We start from the raw sequence: 22,137 nt of genomic DNA on the forward strand, positions 1-22,137 counted from the left end.
TACTCACACACGGACTCTCCGCTATTTTGAGCTAAACGGTTAGCCGTACCGTGGAGTTCTGAGCTGCTTCCCATGGTTTTATAGCAGGGGGGGAAGAATAGCCAGTTAGCGCTGTTCGCTAGCTACCAGTTAGCAGAGAAGCACATGTAGGACACATGGGGAGATGATTCTTAGGGCCGCCGGCGGTAAAGATCCTTCGCATTACAGTCTTCTGATTTAATTTTATGAACAGAAACACAAGTGAATGAAGTTCCAAGTGCTTTAAGTTGTTTGGATGTGTTTCCAAAATGCAAGAGATGGCTGGGGTCCATTGTGGGGAAAAGAAAACAGCAAACGTTGCAAGTAATAGTTTGGATGTTTTGAAGTTCATCCTTTTTTTTCACTCACCCCTCATGTAGAACAGCAGCCCAGCCTTTTCTCCAGACTGGACGCTTGGCTCCATACTCTCATCGGGAGTTCAATGCAAGTAATGGATGACAAGTCGACAATCTGCAGTGCGTTCAAATTTCTCGGAGGCTTGAACGGTGAGACTGCTATCGCATTATGTTGGCTTTTCCTGAAATGGGAAGTGAGTTTTTAAGAACTCAAACGCAGATTGCGGATTTGTCCGCCATAAGCATTGGCAAGAGTTCCGAGCCGTAACTTAATTATGAGCCTTAACTGTTGAAGTCCTTGGGGACGACAAAAGCCAAGGGAAATAGAGCGATGGAGACAGAGACCAGGATACAATACAATAACACAGAGCGAGTAAGTGATTCAGATCGCAATGACTACGGGAGCTGTACCAGTGGCATCGCCTCAGTCGCAGTTTGTCTCAGTGTACAGTACAATGGAGGAGAACTCCCATGGGTCCTCACTGCTGATCCTGTTTCGAAAACACAGGGCCCCACCTATCAAAACCAAAGTGTGTGTGTGTGTGTGTGTGTGTGTGTGTGTGTGTGTGTGTGTGTGTGTGTGTGTGTGTGTGTGTGTGTGTGTGTGTGTGTGTGTGTGTGTGTGTGTGTGTGCGCGCGTGCGTGCGTGTGTGTCCTCTGTTTCTGCGGTGACCGACTGCACCAGAAAGGGGAGAGGCTCCACTACCCACAATGCAGCAGACCCCTCTCCCTCTCGGCGCCCCCACCGCCTCAGTCTCCTCCTCTCTGGATGTCTCATCATCTGTCCGTCTGACTTCACCCCCCCATTTGGCTCTTACAGTCTGTTATCATCCGGACGTTTCCCTTCCTCCCTGGATACTGTACATCCGCGGGAGCGGACAGAGAATGCTAATCGACACCATCCTATGCCGTAGATCCCTCCCTCTCCTCTCCGTCCACCTGTCTCGCCGTCTGCCCAGCTCGTTTTCGACAGCTCTCCATTTTGGGGGGGGGGGGGGTTCTGTGGTCGTCGCTAATTGCGTGCACGAGGGCGTCGTCAAACAAAGTGGCCCGAGTGAGAGAAAGAGAGTGCTGATAGGAGGGGAAGCAGGAGTGGGTCATTTGTCACACTAACCCACACTACTGCTCTAGTTCTTCCAGTTCCCTGGGGGGATCTAGTGTGCAGGGCAGGGCCAGTGAGCAGTGGAAGGATACTGTAGATGGTCGTTTTTAAAAACTGTGTATGTTCACCCTTGATTGTCCTTGTGAAAATAAGAAAAACATGACATTCTCTGTCCTCGTGACAGGAGTAGATACTGTATGAAAGGCAGAGATTAGACTTTCATAAATTGAGCTACATTAAAGTTGGAATACAACTAATTTTTCGCCATTAAAATTGCCAAAACTATACCCCCTCAGTTCCTACACTTCTCTGAGAACAGGACAATCAAGTGATTTGAGAGGCTCGGCTGCGACGGTGAATGTACCCTTTGACCACGGCCCCTAGAGATCCCCATCAACATGAACGGAGAATCTCAATTCCATTCAAAAACATCATGACTTGAAGACAAAGTTTGTGCCTCTTCTTGTTTGCCTTGACCGGCTCAAATGAGCGTAAATGTCATCTTAGGGTGGTGTAGAAAGTGGAATTGAGAATTGCATAAAATGGGTGGTATTCCCTTTTGTTATTATCACCTCTGCATGTGCGTTGTTTTGATCTTCACAGGGCAAAAGTCTATTAAGAGGTTGTTGTTTTTTAATCTCTCTAATATCTAGTTTGTTTCCATGATGTGTCTTACCGGGATGAAAGCGTGGTCTGTGTGGGACGCAGCTTTCACCACTCGCAGTGGTTGAAAATTAAATATATATACAGTAAGTGCACATAATGTTAATGTAGGCATGCACTCCATTACCTGGGCTCCATCTGTGTTGCCATGCCTCTCGGAGAGAAGAGCTTTGGTCTGATGGCAACAGAAGAGACACAGTCACAGTAAGATCCACAGGCCCAGAAAGAGCATGTTGCGTTTTAGAGAAAGGGGCTTTTCAATAAGAGGAGGTTTGTGTCCCTTCCAGTAGACACGGCACTGGACTGTTGAAGGGTCTCCACTCGTAAAAGGCACTATTTCACATCTCTCATGTTATTGCCATTATGTGAAAGTGGACTGCAAGATATAAAATCTGGTTTGCTATTCTGTGGGTAGGCATTAAGTAAAACATTAGATCCCCAAATTGTATAAATAATAAAGACCAGAGGCGTACCATTTAGATGGGAGGCTACTGCTAAATAACAATTTGTATGAGTTGGTAAGACCATGCTTGTAGGCACAGTGGACCTTTTGCATTGTGATTGTCCCTCATATTGCATAGCCTATCTTTCTTTCTTTCTTTCTTTATTTCTTTCTTTCTTTCTTTCTGGCTGCCATTAAACTCAGCTGATGTTTCTGTGTCAGGACTCTGGAAGGAAGAGTGCTCAGAGGGCATCGTCCATTAAGGCTAACTCACCAAATTACACGCTCTATCCTGGCCCTATGGGCTTTTATTTTACACAATGAACGTCAACGGCCTAAATTCCTGTGTGTTTGCTTTTACTTTGTATAAATGTTCCTGTGACTTATTGCATTTGAGTTTGTATTGTTCTGTGGCTGCCTCAGCAGCCCATTACACACCAGCCCTCATATTCAAAGTGGTCGACATCGCTCTCACTGATGTTTGTAATTATTTATTGTTAATAGACCTGCCCTGAAGAGTAAGTCCTTCACATTTCAAGGTTATTGAGAGAGATTAAGATTATACAGCCTGTTCAAATATAGACATTCATGACACACTGACTGCCTGAATCTTTCATGGTATCCCCACAGTGTGGCCTGCTGGCAACAAACCTTTCACTTGCTCTTAAAATTGCTCTGGTGGTTTCAAGGGCTGGTATATTTGTAAGTGCCTCCTACAGGCAGGTTGTGGGGGGCTGGTCTGGGTAAAAAAGACCAGGGCCATCTTTTAGTCCCTGTCCATCCCTGTGTAGGAGTAACGTGATCATAGGCGTAAATAAGGGAGAATGTTTGTGAGTTTGTATGTTGGCAGGTCCTACAGCCAAGGCCATATGTTTTTGTGGTTGAGTCACGTATTACATCTCCTGCAAGGCACATTACCAGAGATAGGGCTGTAACAGTACACAAAACGTACAGTTGAGTAGGTACCAATGTTCTGGGGTCACAGTTGGGTATAATTTTTGATGGTGGCAAAAAAAAAAAAAAAAAAATTATTTTGATCAATGTAGCAGCTGATGGACCTTTTCAAGGTTTTTCCCAATGAGAACATTGTCAACAAAGCGGCCTTCGTCCAACCAGGAACTCCTTTGCCAGTTGTTAATGTTGGAAATTGGAAACCACAATGTTCCCAAATAGGAAACTCTAAACCTATTGGGGCTTTTTCAAACTAAGTTTCTCATTCCCACTCATATGCCACAGCAGGGATATGCCAAAGTAGTCAAAAAGGCCTTTATCAGAATAAACCGACACAGGACATCAGTTGCCTGACCTGCAACTAATGTGCATTGATTTTGGTTGGAATCTATAGTTAGAGTAAAGGAACTTACAACTACCCTTTATCGACTACTTTTTCAGCAAGCAAGCACTAGTGTGCACGAAAATGACCACTAACACTGCAAATACACCAGTTAAAATCCAAACATTTGTTAAGTACAGTTGAATACATATATGTCCTGTTATTTCTTTCTAGACTCCATTTTGAAAGGATTGTTTCTTATACCCCTTTCCCACTGCACCAAAAACCCGGTAACACCCGCTAACATCAGACATTTCTCACCAGTGGGAAAGGAAAAACCTGGGTCTCAGTCCCGGGTAAAATGACCCTGCAATAGACCAGGGTTTTGATCGGCTCCAACTCCGCTTGGCTCTGACACCGCTCACCGCTCATTTTGGCCCCTTTATCTACGCAATGCGACAGGTGTTGAAATGCTGGCACATAAATAGACTATATATATATACACAGTATATATATATAGGGGAATATCCGTGTATCATTCCATTTCATATCCCATTTAGAATCCCAAATCAAAATCTGAAGTGATTGACTTTTTTCCACATGGGGGACTGTAAATTGTTGTTAGTGTGGGGATCGCACCATTGAGAGCACAGCAGAGAACCCCCACGCTCCCCGCCAGTCCCTGCTCTCTGCCACTGAAGGACCGTTGCTCCATGCTGCTTCTACTGTAGTGCTGGGTTGTTCTTGAACGATCTGATTCTCTTGAATGTTTCAAAATACTTCAAGTTTTACAGTTTTATGTTGTTGTCTGTTTAAGTTGCTGTCTCCTCTACTGTTTTGTTCCCAATCACACTGGAACCCTCACACCACCCTTTTCCGGCATGTTTGTGGTGTCAAACTTGAAGCACCAGAAAAAACGGCATTTCTCCTGGCAATGGGAAAGGTGTCAATCACCTATTTTTAGCAGGTTGACCTGCTAATTTTGGTGTGAAAACGGTATTAGATATGAACTCAGGCAAAATGTGTATGTGAAGAAGATATAAAATCGAATATAGTCCGGGCTATCTGGATACCCTGCGCCAAGTGCACTCGGCTACATGGGTGTTCGCTCTGGGCTCGTTTCCGGGTGGGGCATCTGGCAGGCCTGGCCTTTGTGTGGGGCTTTGGAGGGCATGGAGAACCTGCCGGCTCGCTGGGCGGTTCTGGCGGGGTGTCGATCTCTCAGTGTAGGACCTGGCTCCGGGCCTGGGGTCTGTGCCTGGCGTCCGCAGCCCTGGTTCTGACACTGCGGCTTATGCCTAGATGTGGGGTTGTGTTCTATACGGCTGCGGGAAGTAGGGGTGGCTGTGGCAAGCAGGGGTGGCTGTGGGGCCTTTTCTGCTGCTTGGAGGTGCTACGATATAATTCCGACCTCATATACCACAACTAATTCGGACAAGTCTTGTGCACTCACACCGGTGGACACACAGACACACACATACAGGCAGACTCATACCACTAGCACACACCACTAGCACCTGCTTTGAACACACCACCGAACACCCTCCTGATTACATCCCTCTCTTTTTCTCCCTCCTTTACTGCCATAGCTATCACAAGAAGAGGCCTGTGATATACACTCTTGGTGTAGTAATGATGATTAGTTGTTTATAGACCAAAACATGGTAAGATTGTTCTCCAATGTATATGTATGTATGTGACGAATAAACCTCTTGAATCTTGAATCCAAAGAGGGAGATTGGTGGTGGTTCTGTGTCACAAAAAAGCTGTGTTCTTGTCATCCCACGGGTCATCCAGAGTTATTGGAAAGAGTTATTGCAGCAGTTCTTGATGATTAAAGAATGATTGAAGAGTGGCATTGCATGTTGAGAAGTTGAACTCCACTTGCAGACTTACTATGTCTGGGATGCAACGGCATACATATACTTTGTGTTGTATGCCAAGCATGCTGACAGCACAAGTAAAAAAAAAAAAAAAAATGAATGAAGGACAGGCTACACCAAGGCCTTGTACTTGAAGCAGTGAGGGCAGCAGTCAATGATCCACTGCAAAATATTACACCGGGTCAGTTTGCTGCACTTTATTGCAGCATTTGAAATATAGGCTGGTTTAGATGAGTGGAGGAGAGAGGCGAGAACAGAACTTAAGAGAAGACTAAATGACAAATGAAGAGAGCCAAACCCAAAGGCTAGAAGAGAATCCTGGATTTCCCCAACAATTCACATTTCCAGCCTTGGATCCATCCATTCAGCCCCAGTGTAGTATTAGCCTATTTAGACGACGAACATTCTGGGAAGGACTCCAGACTGTCTTCTTATCTGTGGAAGGATGAGCGGACTGGGGCCAAACTGAGTCCCTTTAACAACACCAATCCTTTTAACCTAACACAGTGTCTCTCCTGAAGGACCTTTCCCCTCCACACACCCTGTATACATCTTATCGACCGGAAAGAAACAAATATGTTGCCATTGTTCCTTTGTTGCAATGTTATTACGTCCATTAAGTTGGCTCAGCGATGCGCACAAGGCATCTTTCAACTGCCATTGTAGTACATGATGGATTTTCTTCTCCATATTCAGTCAGGGTAATAACCTATTTTTGTGAGAGGAGTAATCTGGTGTCTCTAGACCAAGACCGCATAATACATTGGCCCATTTTCCATTGCTTCCCTCCATTCAGAATGAATGAATATACAAACAGTGCCATGCACAGACACAATGCACATGAAAACAATTTCTATTAAACATTTATATCACACCAACTCCATGTATTTGAACTGTGGATAGGTAGCAATTTGTCAGTTGGACAGGAGCTTTCAGCCTGGGAAGGAAATTAAACTAAAGGGTTTCACATGGTACAGTAAAGCCTGCGAGGGCAATCAGCATCCTCATAAACTGGGATGGTTGAGTGAAGTGCCGATTGATTTTGTGCTGTCTGTTTTCTTTTGCCAAATGCACGAGTCCGACATGCACACACGCACGCACACACTCACCTCCACACCCAACAAAAGATGCAGATGCAGCGTGATATGTAGAAGTGTTGGTGCAGCTGAAAGGGCTGGATGGATCCAAGGGGTGATCAAGAGTCGTTGTGTGTGCTTAGTGGAACCTTACACGCCAAAGCCACGTACTAAATACATACTACATATGCAATAAAGGGAAATTGTATCTGGAGGAGAGCTGGGTGTCAGGGACTCCTACATATCCTGATTCTCCAGAATCAATAATACATCCCACTAACAAAGAGTCCGGGTGAGTGTTCACCAGCTGCATGATTCTCAAGCAGTAGTCAAGTAGTCTTGTGGGCCTGTTTTGGTAATCTGTCAAAACTAATGAGATCATTTAATGCTAGATACTCTTTTGTGTTTTGAAAATGAATGAAATAAGCAATGGGTCCACAATTGACTATCAAGCATTGATTGTACAACTGTGTTACAACCTTTGTCAACCTAATAAGGTATTCAACTAGGAGTGCAACCTTTGCTTTTTGAGAAAAGTTGCGTCCCTATTTTAAACTGTAATTATGAGAGGTTTGTAAGAGGCTTGTAAATAAACAAAGTTCACTCTCCTGAGGCTTGAAGTAGTCGTATTATTCCATACAACTTTTCCCCTGGAAAAGGGGAAATGAAAAATGCCCAGGCACAAACCTGTCCATTAGCTTATTTCTTGATTTGAACAGTTTAAATTAGCAATCTCAAAGATTTCCGATTGGTTGTATTTGACGGTACCCATGGCAAAAAGCAACAATTGCAGGTGTGTTTTTGGACCTCACTTCCCAGAGATCCAAACAGTGTCACCTGTGTGATGTCAGTCAGTTGGCAGTTAGTGTCTGGGCTAAGCCTCCATAACAATTTGAGGTCGCCAGTACATGAATTTGAATGCATGGCGGGAAAGTTGCCAGAGACACCCGGTTGTTAATACTCCGAATACTGCAAAAGCAAGGTCACAAGGTTAATGTGATACCTCATTCGGCGGTAGACAGTGACTTAACCAACATTTATTTCAATGAAAATCTTCAAGATTGGAACTTTCTAAAGCTTCTATCAGTGTTTATAAATGTGTGTGCATGTCAGTCATCAGAAAGACAGATCTATTGACTTATTGACAAATTTTCTTGTGTTTGAGAGACACATGAGGGCATCGTGTGTCCTTCGCCCAAGGACACACCGGCCCAAGGCTGCGTTTCCCAATAAACCAGGTCTGGCGTACTCCAACGCTCTGCCAGGCTTTATATACTGTATGCCTCTTTCATTTTAGTTATACATTTTTTTGTTTGTTTTAAGTAAATAATAAATTATTTTAATAAAACTTTATTGAAACCACTGAACCTTTTTAAACCACAAAAATTTGAGAGTTATAGCTTTCAGACTATGACAATCTCCGAAATACACTGCACACCGACTATGACAAAAAGATGACTTCTTTTGTTAAGCATTCAGTACACTTATGTTGATAATATGTTTTATTTATCATCACATAGTTAGGTAATAAGTTTTATGGCTTATATGATAACAAAAGCTTGAAATGACTACATCAAAAACTGAAGTAATAACCAGGGGGAAATAAAGAAAGAAAACCTGTGTTCTCGCCTCTCTCCTCCACTCATTTTTATTCTCCAGAATCAATAGCTGAGCGTGGACCAACAGAAAACACTGCAAGGTATAATGATTTAAAATGATACAAAAAGGCCACAAGGGTCTCAAAATCTTCAATAAAATCGATTTACTCCATTTCACTTAGCAATTTAAGTTAGACTTCAGTGCAGTATATAATTCAATGTGCCAAACCCATATAGGGCAAAAAGTACAGGCACACATTGCCCATTGCCCATTATAATTAGTGTATTTTTAGTAGTTTCCCCTAAATATTCGCCCGTGGGACACATGGTCATGTCAGTCTATATCGTTGATATAGACTGACAACATCTAAGTTGCATCTAAGTGACTAAGTTGACTGAGATGGGACAACCTCAGGCCTTGTCAGCTTATATTTTGGGAAAAGCAGCATCCTCAGTGTGTTTGTTTATGTTTGCTTGTGTTTTGAATCATTAATTAGTTGCTTCCATGAACGTGTTGTAGGTATGTATATACTGCATGTGTGTGTCTGTGTGTGTGTGTGTGTGTGTGTGTGTGTGTGTGTGTGTGTGTGTGTGTGTGTTGTGACTGGAAGTAAACTTGGGCGCTCTGTGGTGTGCAAATAAATTACGCATTAAGTAGGTCCACAAATTCAAGCACCAAATAGAGTGTGCCCCTCTCCTTCTGTCTGCTTGTCTATTTATCTCACACATTCCCTCTCTCACACACACACACACACACACACACACACACACACACACACACACACACACACACACACACACACACACACACACACACTGTGTGTCGTTCTTATGGAGCTTAAAAACTGTGTGTGTGTATGTGTATGTGTGTGTGTCTGTGTGTGTGTGTACACACACACACACACACAGCACACACTTTCAGCTCCATAAGAACGACACACAGGACTAGCGTTGAGAAAAACCGTGAAAGCCATGAAAGCCCTGAAGAGATATAACTTTAAACATAAGTGTGTGTGTGTGTGTGTGTGTGTGTGTGTGTGTGTGTGCGTGCCTGTGTGTGTGCGTGCGTGTGTGTGCTCTTCTCAAAACGCAGAACTCACAGTTTGTTATGGTGCCATTTGATATTGCCATGGTCCATCCTCCATTTGGCTTTGATAAGGGTGGTAAGACAGTATATGAATCACTATGGGATTATCATTGTGTGAATGTCTCATTGTCACAACCACTAAATCATTTATCATTCGTTCATTGAGTAAATGAGCAAGTTTGGATTTCCTCCGATAACAGTTGTGCATCAGAAGCAAATACAGGAACAAGGCCATAATGGGTCATGGTCATGTTTTTTCCACATCATAATCACTCCACCAGGTTTGATTGTAGCCAATCAAAGTCATAATAATGACGATTGTATAAATATCAACAGTTGACACAGTTGATTGGTAATTGGAGATCTTGCCCTTTCATGCCTACCTTTTTACGTATCGCTTTGGGGTATTTCATATTGTCAAAATATGTAATCAAAAATGCTCGCTGACCCTCAAAAAGTCATTAGGGATGGATCTTAATCTTCACTTAAATGACTATCTCTACATAATTTTGCTTAGTGTGTGGTGATGCACCCTGGGTGATACAGTTATTTCCCCCGTGCCACGCCATGGAGGTTACAGGCAAGATTAATTACTGTCGTAGAAGTAGTTCACTCTCCAGCCTCATGGGTACCCGCAGCTGATGTGTGTACACACGCATGCAGAGAGAGAGCGAGAGAGAGAGAGAGAGAGAGAGAGAGAGAGAGAGAGAGAGAGAGAGAGAGAGAGAGAGAGAGATCCCAACCTCGACTGCTAATTGGGCTCTGTGGTGCAGGGGGAAGGATCTCAGGGATGCAGGCACCAGTCTAGCGGTCGTCCCCATCTCTTCCTCTTCCCTGGCCCCAGGGTTGGATTTCTATAGAAGGGCATCTATTGTCTGAACTGTATGGACTGCAGAACAGAAGGCCCTGGACCCTCAGGCTTGAATAAAAAATTTACTTTCAGTGAAATGAAAAGGATGAATCGTAAGGAACTCCCTATGAATAATATAATCCGAAGGAAATTCTATTAAACTTTAATAGTCCACAATGGTGCCTGACAAGGGTCGTGCATTATTGGCTCAATAGTGACTTGTAAGGACAATGTTATGGTTCACTGGTATGGTAGATTGTTAATGTTGAATATATGTTAAGGGAAGCAGTCTAACAAAGTTATTTCGAGCCCAATTTGTGTGGAGGAAGCAACAGTATAACTGCAACTGGAGCTCCGGTGTAAATGGTGCACATTTGTGGATGTGGAGGCATAGCTCTCAGTGTTGTTAATTGGAGTTTTCTGTCAGACCGGCAAACATATGGAGGCAGCAGACTCTGAGGAGGAGGCCCTAGCCTTGTTATAAAAAAACATCTGCTTCTCCTCATTACGTTGGGTCCTCCAACGGCTCAACGGTTGACTTGTGCTGCTGAGTCACCGCCCGCAGCTTGAGACTTGGACGTCCATGTCTGTCTACTGTATCTGTATCTGTGAGTGTGAGATTGTGAGTGTCTACTGCCTCTCTATAATCCAATCTCTGGAGTGTATGGGCCCCAGGCGTGGCTTCGGCCTTTATATAGGCCACAGCTGTAGGCGTGTGGCCCCGGGTGGGATTTTGACGGGGCCCTCATCAGAGGCAACAATGCCAACTCATTCAGTCACACTGTGCTCAGAATAAATTAGGCATTTCGTTCTTCGGGCGTGGGCCTTCCCACTCCCAGTGATTCATCAAAATCTCTCAGTATCGGTGCTGCCGCTTTGTAACACACCAGTAAGAAACTTGGTGACAATATTAAGAGTAAAGAAGAAATGTCTGTACAGAAGAACAAGAAGAACAAGAAGCATTACTGTAGATAGATAGAGCACCTACTTTTACACCTACGCCTTTGCACCTACACCTATTTCCACTTGGTATACATCCGTATGGTCTGGGTTTCAAGAAGAGCTGCTAGAATAGATTAATGATTCAATGTCATATTATGGATGTTATGGACAAAATTGATTTTTATTCATTTCATACATTGAGAATGTTTGCCTATGAGGAAGACTAATCCAGTTCTGTCACTCAGCGGTCCCAACTGGAGGCCAATCTCTGACTCCGCTTCGTGAAAGGACCCTGTCGACAAGGGTTTGAAGCTATTGTTTGGCCAGCTTTTTTCTACCACCCACGGCATTGCTATTTCGCCGGCACCGAGGAGGGAATCAGCGGGTCAAATGTGGCGGAGAGAGTGGGTCAATAAATATAATTGGGTGTGTGTGTCTGGGGGGTTAAATGGGAGGATTGCAGTCATCGCCTGGTAAAGCTGCTTCTCATTTGCCCCAACACACTTTGTTTGTTTTCACCTTCAGACAGACAAGCAAGTCTATGCATTCACAATCAGGGTGAGGATAGAGTGCACTCCATCAGTATTCACAACCATCCTTTTAGAATAACCTGGCTGACTGACTGATTCATTATGACAGTCTGTGAACTGACAAAGCTTTGGCTAAAATTATCATCTGATTCATTGTACTCTCAAATCCTTAACTTTCTCATGGAGGTGGCCTCATTGCAACACATTCCATAGGGAGAAATTTCACCTTCACCCACTCCCACTGATTAATCACGCATGGCAAACTGGACGACCCCAGACGACATGGGAAGTTTGGGCACTGCTCTGCGCACTTTGTTTTATTGTTTTTAGATTTAGAGCTTGGAAGGTAAATTATGGTTGGAAGTGCTGTGGAAAGAGAGGACAGCTGTACTTGGGTTAATCATGACATCAACAAATAACAGAGGGTTGTACCTTATCAATAATTCATCCCTCACATAGGAAATCTTGTGAGGATGCGCAGGTGGTTTTTGAAATATTAATTCTCCTAATCAAAATTTCGGAGGAAAAAAAATCCATTGAACTGTGTGACCTGCCACACTCCTCCAAGGAGGCCACTTTAGAAATGGATTTGTCCTTTAGATAGTCCAATGCTTCCCAGGTTTTTCTCCGCTTAGGTGTTCTTCTGTCTATTGAAGAGCAGCTTCCTGAACATCCACACTGGGCTTCGATGAGACCTACTCAAAAGGACATCATGAGAAACACATTAGCTCCTATATGTATACCTCATCTACAGTATGGTGTTGCCTCTTATGAAGTACTTAAGCCCAAGTCATGTGAGGGATACAGGGTGGTTTACAATTCATTTGGGACATTTGATGGCTGCTACATGTATGATAGCCATTGTGAGCAATTACCAGTGAGGAAACTCAGCAAGAGAATACAGGTAAAGTAGAAATATATAGTATCTCACAAAACTTGTGGAAGAGGTCAAGTATAATACAAAACACATGGGTTGCGGGAAGTGTGCTCCATTGTTATTGCTCTGGAAGCAGGTAAGAGCAGTAATGAATAGGGTCTTCCTCCATTGGGCCCACGTCCAGGGGTCACTAGCAGGGGTCTGTTGTACTGTTGTGCTGCTGGTATTTCCTCAATCAAGCTCAAACTCCTTTATCATGATAACTCAGCGCTCAGCGGCGCGAATACCTGTGTCAGGAGAATGGGAACAGTGTTCCTATCGATCAGTTCCCTGGAGGCGAAATATCATCTCACACTGAGAGACAGGCCGGTCCTGCAGGTATCCAGGTATTGAGAAGGACAGCAAAAAGGAGCGCCCCCAGCGGTGGGCATTGTACGGCCAATGTCTAACGTCCTAATGGGTGAGCAAATCCAACACTAGCTTGTGTTTAGTGGATTTATGACAGAAGTTTGCTCAATTGCTTCTTGACATTGACCAGACCAGACCAGACCAGACCAGCCATAAACCATTCACTATTTAAAGGTTCTGAGTTGGCAGACCTTGACTGGATGAGATCAAACCTTCAGCTAGACAAAGACTCAACCCTCCAATATTCCTCTAACACCTCTGTCTGTCCACCCCTGTCTCTCTAGGCGTTCGGCCAGGCCTACTCCAACCAGCGCAAGGTGGCGGAGGATGGCGAGTCCAATGAGGAGTCGCTGCTGCAGGAGTCGGCCTCCAAGGAGGCCTACTACGTCGGCCGCCTGCTGGAACTGCAGACTGAGCTCAAGCTCAGCCAATCGATGGTGTCCAATGCCCAGGCAGAGAACGAGAGGCTCAACACTGTGGTGCAGGAGTTCAGAGAGGTAAATCAGTCATCATCGGTTTCAATAGGCTGCCGCCCCCAAGCAGTGGTTTTGTTTCACTGTGGGAGGATGCGGAAGAAAGGCCTGTGCAGTCCCTATTGATTTGATTTGCATGAACTTCAGTAAGTCTTTTTTGATGAGTCAACAAACAAACTCAACAAAAAAATTACATAAAACACTCACACACAAATTTATATGTACCAAACAGCAATTGTCAAAAACGTTAGAACATGTTACAACTAGTTTTATTAGCAGTTCCGCAAACAGCAAGAGAAATGTTCAAAATACTTTTTTGTATCCTGGGCCAAATTGATTTCAATGAACTTGTTCTCTTTTGCTTGCAGTAAACTGCCTTCACGATAACTATGAAAAACTGAAGTAGCCGCATATTGGTTTTTATGAAGGTTAGGGTTAGGTTAGAGTTAAAAAGAGCAGACAGGAGCACATGACTATGCTTTAACACCTCAGACTACACTTTCAACACCTTTCTGTGGTTTATGTACCACTGTCCAATCGTCCTTGATGCCCCAGGTTTTTTTTGTCTTTTTTTTTCTGTGGTTTTTTTTTTTTAAGTTTCGTTTGTTTTTGCTTTCAGGAAAATTCAGTGGCGCTGGCTTCGTTTGATCAATGCGCTTTATAATGGAGAACTCCTACTTAAGTTGCAGTGTAAAGCTCATATTTTACAGATTTTGTATTCCAGTCAAACACTGAGTTATAAATCCTCTTTGTAGATTATTCATGGACAATTATGGCCTTATATTTATATTTACCTGCGTTGACATGCAGTATGATTGACATAGATAGACAAAAAAAATGAAGCAACATGGCACTTAAACCAGATAAAAAGTGAATTTCTGTTAAATTGTTGTGTTGTGTCGGATGGAGGTGAAAGGAATTAGGGAACTGTGTGTGCATGCGTACCTGAGTGTGTGTGTCTCTGTGTTAGTATGCCTGCGTGCCTGCAGCTGCTTTGGTGGGCAGTGGTGAGGTTCATGCCGGGGTCAGACACTGTGTCCACGACCCCATTGTGGAAGGAAAATCCGCCACTAAGCTCGGGAATAAGAGAATTGCCCTGAGCTCGGCACATGCATGCGGGTGTGTGAGTGTTTGTTTGTGTGTGTGTGTGTGTGTGTGTGTGTGTGTGTGTGTGTGTGTGTGTGTGTGTGTGTGTGTGTGAATGAGGGGGGTTGAGGGGTAGCAGACCTCCCCAGACAGCTCTATCATCACCACTTCACTTCTACCACTATATGCAGGAATCAATAAGCATGATATACTCATTCACTTTTATTAATTTTGCTCTTTATTTGCGATGCTGCTTGTGTTGACTAGGTTCGTGTGAGGTAGAATAGGTCGTTGAAGGCCTTGTTTGAAACACTATTGTGTTGAGGTCTCTTTGATTGTGCGTTTGTTAGTTTGCTGTCAGGCCTGTCTTCAATTACTCTATTTGCATAATGTGAGGAGTTCTTCTTTTCTATTATAAATCACACCCTGCGCCCTGGATGGGGGATTCTTCTGGGATAAGCCACATCCGACAAGAACGTTCACTTTTACTTTTTCTCAAATACAAAGTTACAGTTTTGGAGAAAAATTACAAAAATGTCCACTGAAGTTCTAGAGAGACCTACAACAGCGTTCCATAACTCACAGGATGTGGTGATACGCTGCAGGAGTGATAGGATGAATAGATCATATATCAATATACTGTATAACTGTGACATTTATTACTGATAGAACTAATATTCCTGTATAACCGTGGACATGTCATGCCTCCCGTCAGCCTAGGTCACTGATGGGTTTCCCACCGCTGTGTGCCGCACTGTCCCTGACCCCGACCGCTGGAAACCTCGCTCAGTTCAACCTCCACAGCGCCACTCCAATGATAATTGGCCTCTAATCCTGTCCACTTTATAGCGGTGTTCGGCCCTAACTTCCCTCCATTGACACAATTACGTAATTAGGCGACACAACGGCGAGGGGAAAGGTCAGAGTTACTCAGGTCCATCACCAAGGTCATCAAAAAATGTTAACGCAAATATTGCTGTAATACATTTGTTAGGAAGCACTGCATCATGAGAAGTGGTACATCTTCAAGGAATAAGCAGCGTACGGTAAGGTGCAGCCAGCTGATTGATATCATGTTGTGAACACAGACTTTTCTTTGTGTGCATTGCGTTTTACAATGGGTTCCTGGAAAAATGGGAATAAACAATTGATCGGAATCAACTGCACTTTGTGAGGCAGAGGCCATGCTTCCTGTAATACAAGAGTTTGTTTTGAGATTATACTGTATATTGAGATTATAACTTCTCAATCACATCACTATGCTCCCTACATCTTGTCTTGAGTATAAAAATGAAACGCTGTAACGCTATGATTTATGACCTTCCCAGTAAAAGTAAATACAAATCAATCTGTTATTTGTTGCACCCAACACTAAAATCCCTTTCAGTGCTAATGGCGCTTCTCATCATGCAAGTTTCTTTCATGAGGAAGACCTTTTCTTTCATTCCCACTCTCTCTAATCTCTTTAATTGAGAACCTTTGCGCCTGCTTCTAATTCTTCCAATTTCGTATTAGAGCCCAAGTCTGCGTATGAAGATGTTTAGCAATGGAGCAGATTTGAAAGGACGTGTGAAGCATCTGCATCCGTTGAAAATGTCAATCCTTCTCATCGGCCTCTTCAAGGCATCCCCCTCCTTCCCCTTAATCCTCTTTTATGTCTGGAATGTCAGAGAGGTCCAGAGGAGCCACTTACTGTCTTGCGTGGCTTTTGAAGCTCTTCCTTCTGTGTTGGTTCCTGGCTTCCACCCAAGGAGGCTCCTACTGTGAGATCCTGGCTCTGGATCCCTATGGACACTGCTGCCATATTATGTGAGGAGAGGCTGCAGCCTTCAGACAGCTTGGGAGGATGCTACTCCCAGCGTCTTCACCACGCAGAATTATTTCCACCACTCAAGTCACTGTTTTTCCTGGTCCATGTACTCACACTTTAAGTACACTGCAGAGGCCAAGACCAAGCCATTGTACTAACAATGGTCTTTCTCTAGGGTTAACTTGATATAAAATATATAAATATTTCATTTGAACGTCACTGTTTGATGAATCCGGTGACTGAAATTGTAGTTTTGACAAATGGTTAGTAGGGCAATGAGTCAGATAGGTTTCTATGGCAAGCGAGAAGGGGCATAATGAAACTGATGTGAGCTTAATGTTCAAAGGCAAGAAGATCTGTGTCAATTGTAAGATGAAGTGCTGAGCAGAGTAACTGTACACCCCGTGAAAAAAGAAATCAGCTTTCTAGTGGATGTCAGTTTGCGGATGGAAGTATGGATATAGTGATTTTAAGTGAGATGGTGTGTATCTTATAGAGTTGGTCAGTTTGTCTCTGACTTATTACTGTGTGCACCTTTAATATAGAGGCCATTATTCACTCCCGGAGCAGGTTCTGTTAGACAACTTGACGGCGCCACATGCTTGCACGCCCTCATGGGCAGTCAATCCCCCTTGCCCTACTTGCTTTGCTGCCTCCTTTGCTTGCTGTGTTGCAGCGCTCCCTCCACCTCCCCTACATCCACCTGTTGGGCTCTACTCTTCTATCCAATGGGGGGATTCAAGCTCATCACTCCAATATTTCTAGCTCAAGTATGCCTATGTTTACCGTACACCTCTCTAGGAGTGATGATCAGTAGAGCCTAGATGCCCAACTCAAGTGACACTAAATAAATAAAGATAGTTTTAAAGTTAATCGAGGAGTTGTCTGTCAGCTATTGTTATCAATACTTGTAATAAGCTATAATATTTGTTAAGTAATAGCTTTCATAAGAACCGATTTGCAATGCTCTCTGTACTGCTTTAGATAGGAAGTATGTGTAAAATTATGAAATGAAAAATAGAAATGTATGTCCAAGTAGATTCATCCTGTCAAACCAGATTTTACTTTATTTTCAATGAGAGTGGGGATCATTTTTGAAGGGAATTTAACATAGAATCGTGTCCTCACTCAGTTTGCTTGTGTATTGGCCCATGTGGAAATATCTACAGAAACTGCTGATATGATGATGGATTATTACTGTAGACTTTGAATTGTAGCTGTGTGCAAATATAAGCACATCTCCATTCTGGAAAAAAATAATAATAAAATGGATTATGTTGCTTGGTATTTGTAACTTGAAAATGAGTTGAAATGATGGATAATCTTTTGGACACGCATAGGAATGGGCCGTCCAGCTGTCAGTCTTCCCTCTGGCCAGACCCAGCCCTGTGCTGGAAAAATGATTTATTTCACTTAAGGATTTTTGGCGTTCCATGATAAAGGGACATAAAGGTATAAGTTATTTGTGTGCGCGCTAAATACAGCGGTATTAGTACAGACAAAATCTGCTGAGTCTCACAATATGTTCTTCACTACACCTCTGCCCGGCTTCGCAGATTTATTTTTATTTTTCTTATGTGTCAGCAGTGAGACTGGTGTCTTAAAGGGGACCTATTATGCATTTCCTTATTTTCTGTCATATATACAGTATAATGTTACAATGTCAGATGTTCATAAAAGATGCCCAAGTGTCAAATAATGAGGTAAACTAATGATGAAGTAATCCCCATGAGCAAAAACCTCAGGTTTCAGACTGCTCTGAACAGTAGGTTTCCAACGTTGTTTTCTATTTTCGGCACTAGCTGACGTCTGCTCCAGGCACAGCACCCCCATGAAGTACAGAGTCGCGCCAATCCTCCCACTCAGTCTGTCTTGGATGTTGTTCGACCGCTTCACAAACTGTATACTGTAGCGTTTTATCTAAAACATAATTGATGTCCTCTAAGGTGATAATTTGATCGTCCGGACAGTCTGCGTCAGGGCCCCCGTCACAGGGCGCACACGAAACAGAGGGAACCCTCCCACTTCCTGCTCAGCAGCGGACAACCGGACTTCAAATGCCCTACGTCCAATAAAGAAATCAATAATTTCATGGTGACACCAAATCGGAAAAGTTAAATGACAAAATCGAAGACAACTAATATCCCATTTTTTTCATGTTCTATTTTTAACTTAAGAACAAAATTAAAAAAAAAACGAAAAATAGCCCGTTATTGTTTTTCTAATTTTGGATTTGTAAACAAACAATAAAAAAACAGGTCGTTATTGGTTTTCTGATTTTGGATTATAAATTGGATATAAAATGATCTAATGATACACGGATATGACCGCTGCCTCTCGGCAGCCTTCCAGGACTTGGCCAATTATCAATTTGTTTCTAAGGGAATCCCACAGAACCTTACTGCGTACGTCACCTGTTACTAGTTGCATGTACTCAGGTCCATGTACTCAAGTGATCCTTTAGAAGTAGTTATGATTTTCTGAGTAGATATTAGAAACAGTACTTTTTCAACTTTGAACTTGAACCAATTTGTACTCGAAGTCAAACTCGAACTCAGCTACATTTTGACTCTTTCTGTTTCAAAAATATGTGTCATGATTTTTAATTTGCCCCTCCCTCCATCAGGTTAGGTCTTTTAAGGAATAACAACTGCTGTCAAGAACACAAACATATTTGGCTGATGTGATTCTTGAAGTCAGTAAAATGAGGTCTACTAGCAAATGTTACTCAAAATACACTTCTCCCAAAATGAGAAGTGAGAATTTACTGAAAATGACTTAGGCTTGAGTGACGATTTGACCAGATATGTTCTTACACTTACTCAAGTTTTAAAATGGTAAATCCATACGTTTTTTCCTAAATAAATCCCATATTTGATATTAATCCTATATTTATTTAACTGCCACTTTATAAGTGTGGTGTGGGGGTGGTGTGGTTTAAGCAGCCACACCTCTCTTGGTTCTAAGTAATTGGGCCCAGGATCAGGGTGGCTGTACGCCTGTTGTTCGTAAGAATAATCAACGAGCAACAGGTAAAACACCCATCCTCACACACCTTGCCCACTTTCTACAATTAACGGGTGTGTTTTCAACCCCATCGTCTGTGTCTCTGTGCCAGAGGGCCCTGAAATGCATATGCACCTCTATATACCACTCCATTGTTGGTGGCAGGGTCTGCCACAGTGATCGGACACGTGCAAGAAGCTAAAGGCAGCTGTGGTGGAGTTGTAGCTAGTTGTGGTCTGTAAACTGGCGATATGGATGTACATTAAGAAAAAAAAGAACAATAAAAATAATAATCAAAAAGAAACAAATGGAATGAATTTTGGTGGTTAGACGAATGAAAGGAATTCTGTGACTTGTAGTGTAATCCATGATCCAACACAGATGATCTGATGGATTTACAATTACATTTTATATCGTCTTTGAATGTTGAATGTTTTTTAATACAACAGCCATTTTTACTTTCTGGTATAATATCGGAGCTCTCTACCTACCCTTGTCTGACTGATACATTGATAAAACATCATAAAGAGGATTTATCACCGTGTCCTTACGATTCTCTTCCATCCAGAGCACCGAGATGCTGGAGCTGCAGCGCGGCAGGATGAGGGAGGAGATCAGGGAGTACAAGTTCAGGGAGACCCGGCTGCTGCAGGACTACACCGAGCTGGAGGAGGAGAACATCACGCTGCAGAAGCTGGTGTCCACGCTCAAACAGAACCAGGTCTGGAGCATTTTATTTCAATATTAGGCAAATGTTGACATTGTTGGGTTACATTACATTTTCAGCCAGGTTCACTATTAAATCCATTACATCTTTAGGGGTTATTACATCATTGAGAACTTCAGAGTTTTGGTTTCCACGCCCCATTTGGTAGTTTATTAACCCCACATATTATCCACACCAATATAAAACAGGGACATACTTTTCTATAAGTAAATGCTAAAGTATTGAATGCTAGATTCATGATACAAGATTCATCTTTGTTTCTTAAATTTTAGTACTGTATTTAAATTAGAGCCTCGTTGCAGAAAACGTCCAATTCACAAACACCGGCGCTAATAGCCACACGCAGTTAGAGTGAAATTATAACTGTCTGCAGAGACCTGGTGGGTCTCTGCAGACGGTATGCATGGGATCTCCCCATGCATACCGGAGGGGTTGCTGCAATCCATTCTTTGTGAATTCGCCCCTCAGACCAGGAATGACTCAAACAGCTTCAAAACTAGTCATTCTACAAAACTACCCGATATCTTACTTCCTTTCCTCTGCTTCTCTCTACTGTCCATCCTACCGGCCTCCAGGTGGAGTATGAGGGTCTCAAGCACGAGATCAAGGTCCTGGAGGAGGAGACGGTGCTGCTGAACAGCCAGCTGGACGACGCCCTGCGGCTGAAGGACATCTCGCAGGGCCAGCTGGAGGAGGCGCTAGACGCGCTGAAGAGCGAGCGCGAGCAGAAGAACAACCTGCGGAAGGAGCTGGCCCACCACATCACGCTGAGCGACAGCGTCTACGGTGCCGGGGCCCACCTGGCGCTCACCGTCACCGCCGTGGAAAGCCTCAAGTTCCCTGAGGACGCCAACGGGACGCCGGGCGCCGCGCCCGTCGCCAACGGCAACAATGAGGACAGCAACCGCTGCCACGGCCTCCTGCACGGAGGCTCCGGGCTGGCCAAGATCAACGGGGACTTCAGGGCGGGACGCAAGGTGGAGGGGCTTCACCCGGTGTCTGACCTGTTCAGCGAACTCAACCTGTCGGAGATGCAGAAGCTCAAGCAGCAACTACTACAGGTAGGCGGGTGGTAGGGTTGGTATTTGGACCTTTGGTTACAAATCATTGTGAAATTTAAAAAACATTCATATGAGGCTTGGACGATCGTGCAAAATTCCAATTTACGATTCTATCGGAATCCTGCACACACAGGATTTATTATTTACAAGTAAAGCATTTTCACGAAAAATCGAGTTTATACTTAATCAAGTCCCATAGCAACGTAAAGCAATGGGGAGATGTGCGTGACGCCACACGGTATGGGGCTCGGCAACCGCTGAATGGGGGAGAAATGAAAAAAACTGCATTCCAATTCTTTGATACATCTTTTCCACTGCGGACGTTGGCGTGTAAATAGACAGGAGGGTCTCACGAAACCCGCAATGAAATTGATGAAAGATCCCATGAATCGGAGTGAAAGATCCTCCTTCCTCGGCCGGCGCACGTGGGGGGCTCGGGCGCACCACCTCTTCCGCCCGGTCCGTCGACCCTATATTTGCTCGTTAATAAATTTATATTTACATTTATTTATAGATTTATTGCTTTGTTCATTTATTTCAGGATTTATTTCATATTTATTAGACATATTTTATTTGCGTGCTATGTCCACATACATCAGCTTTGTGCGCACAAGATGCGTGCGCTGCTGCTCTGTCTGTCCCTCTCCGGTGGGACTGGGACTACACCGGGTGACTTCTACTGGAATGTCCCTTGCCCAATCTAGTTCCACATTTTCATGGCATGGCACGACTGACGATTTAATTTTCATTCTGTCCAAGTTTAATTCATATCTGATGACAACACGATAAGATAACATAAGATAAGAAGATAATGACACTTTATTAACAGCTGGGGGAAAATTCAGGAAAAAAGTAATCGATAAAAATAA

General features: G+C 43.5%; 1 protein-coding gene across 1 annotated transcript in view; it reads left to right on the forward strand.

Moving 5' to 3' along the window:
• bicd1a (bicaudal D homolog 1a) overlaps nucleotides 1-22,137 on the forward strand; it is a gene marked incomplete at both ends in the record, with an annotated part of 41,046 nt that overhangs the window by 9,993 nt on the left and 8,916 nt on the right. Inside the window, 3 exons of the mRNA XM_080003096.1 lie at nucleotides 13,390-13,602; nucleotides 20,049-20,201; nucleotides 20,783-21,268. Of these exons, the coding sequence (XP_079859222.1) occupies nucleotides 13,390-13,602; nucleotides 20,049-20,201; nucleotides 20,783-21,268 (852 nt within the window). The remainder of the gene's footprint in view (nucleotides 1-13,389; nucleotides 13,603-20,048; nucleotides 20,202-20,782; nucleotides 21,269-22,137) is intronic.

This window comes from Zeus faber, assembly GCF_960531495.2.
Source record: "Zeus faber genome assembly, chromosome: 6".
NCBI classification, from domain to species: Eukaryota; Metazoa; Chordata; class Actinopteri; order Zeiformes; family Zeidae; genus Zeus; species Zeus faber.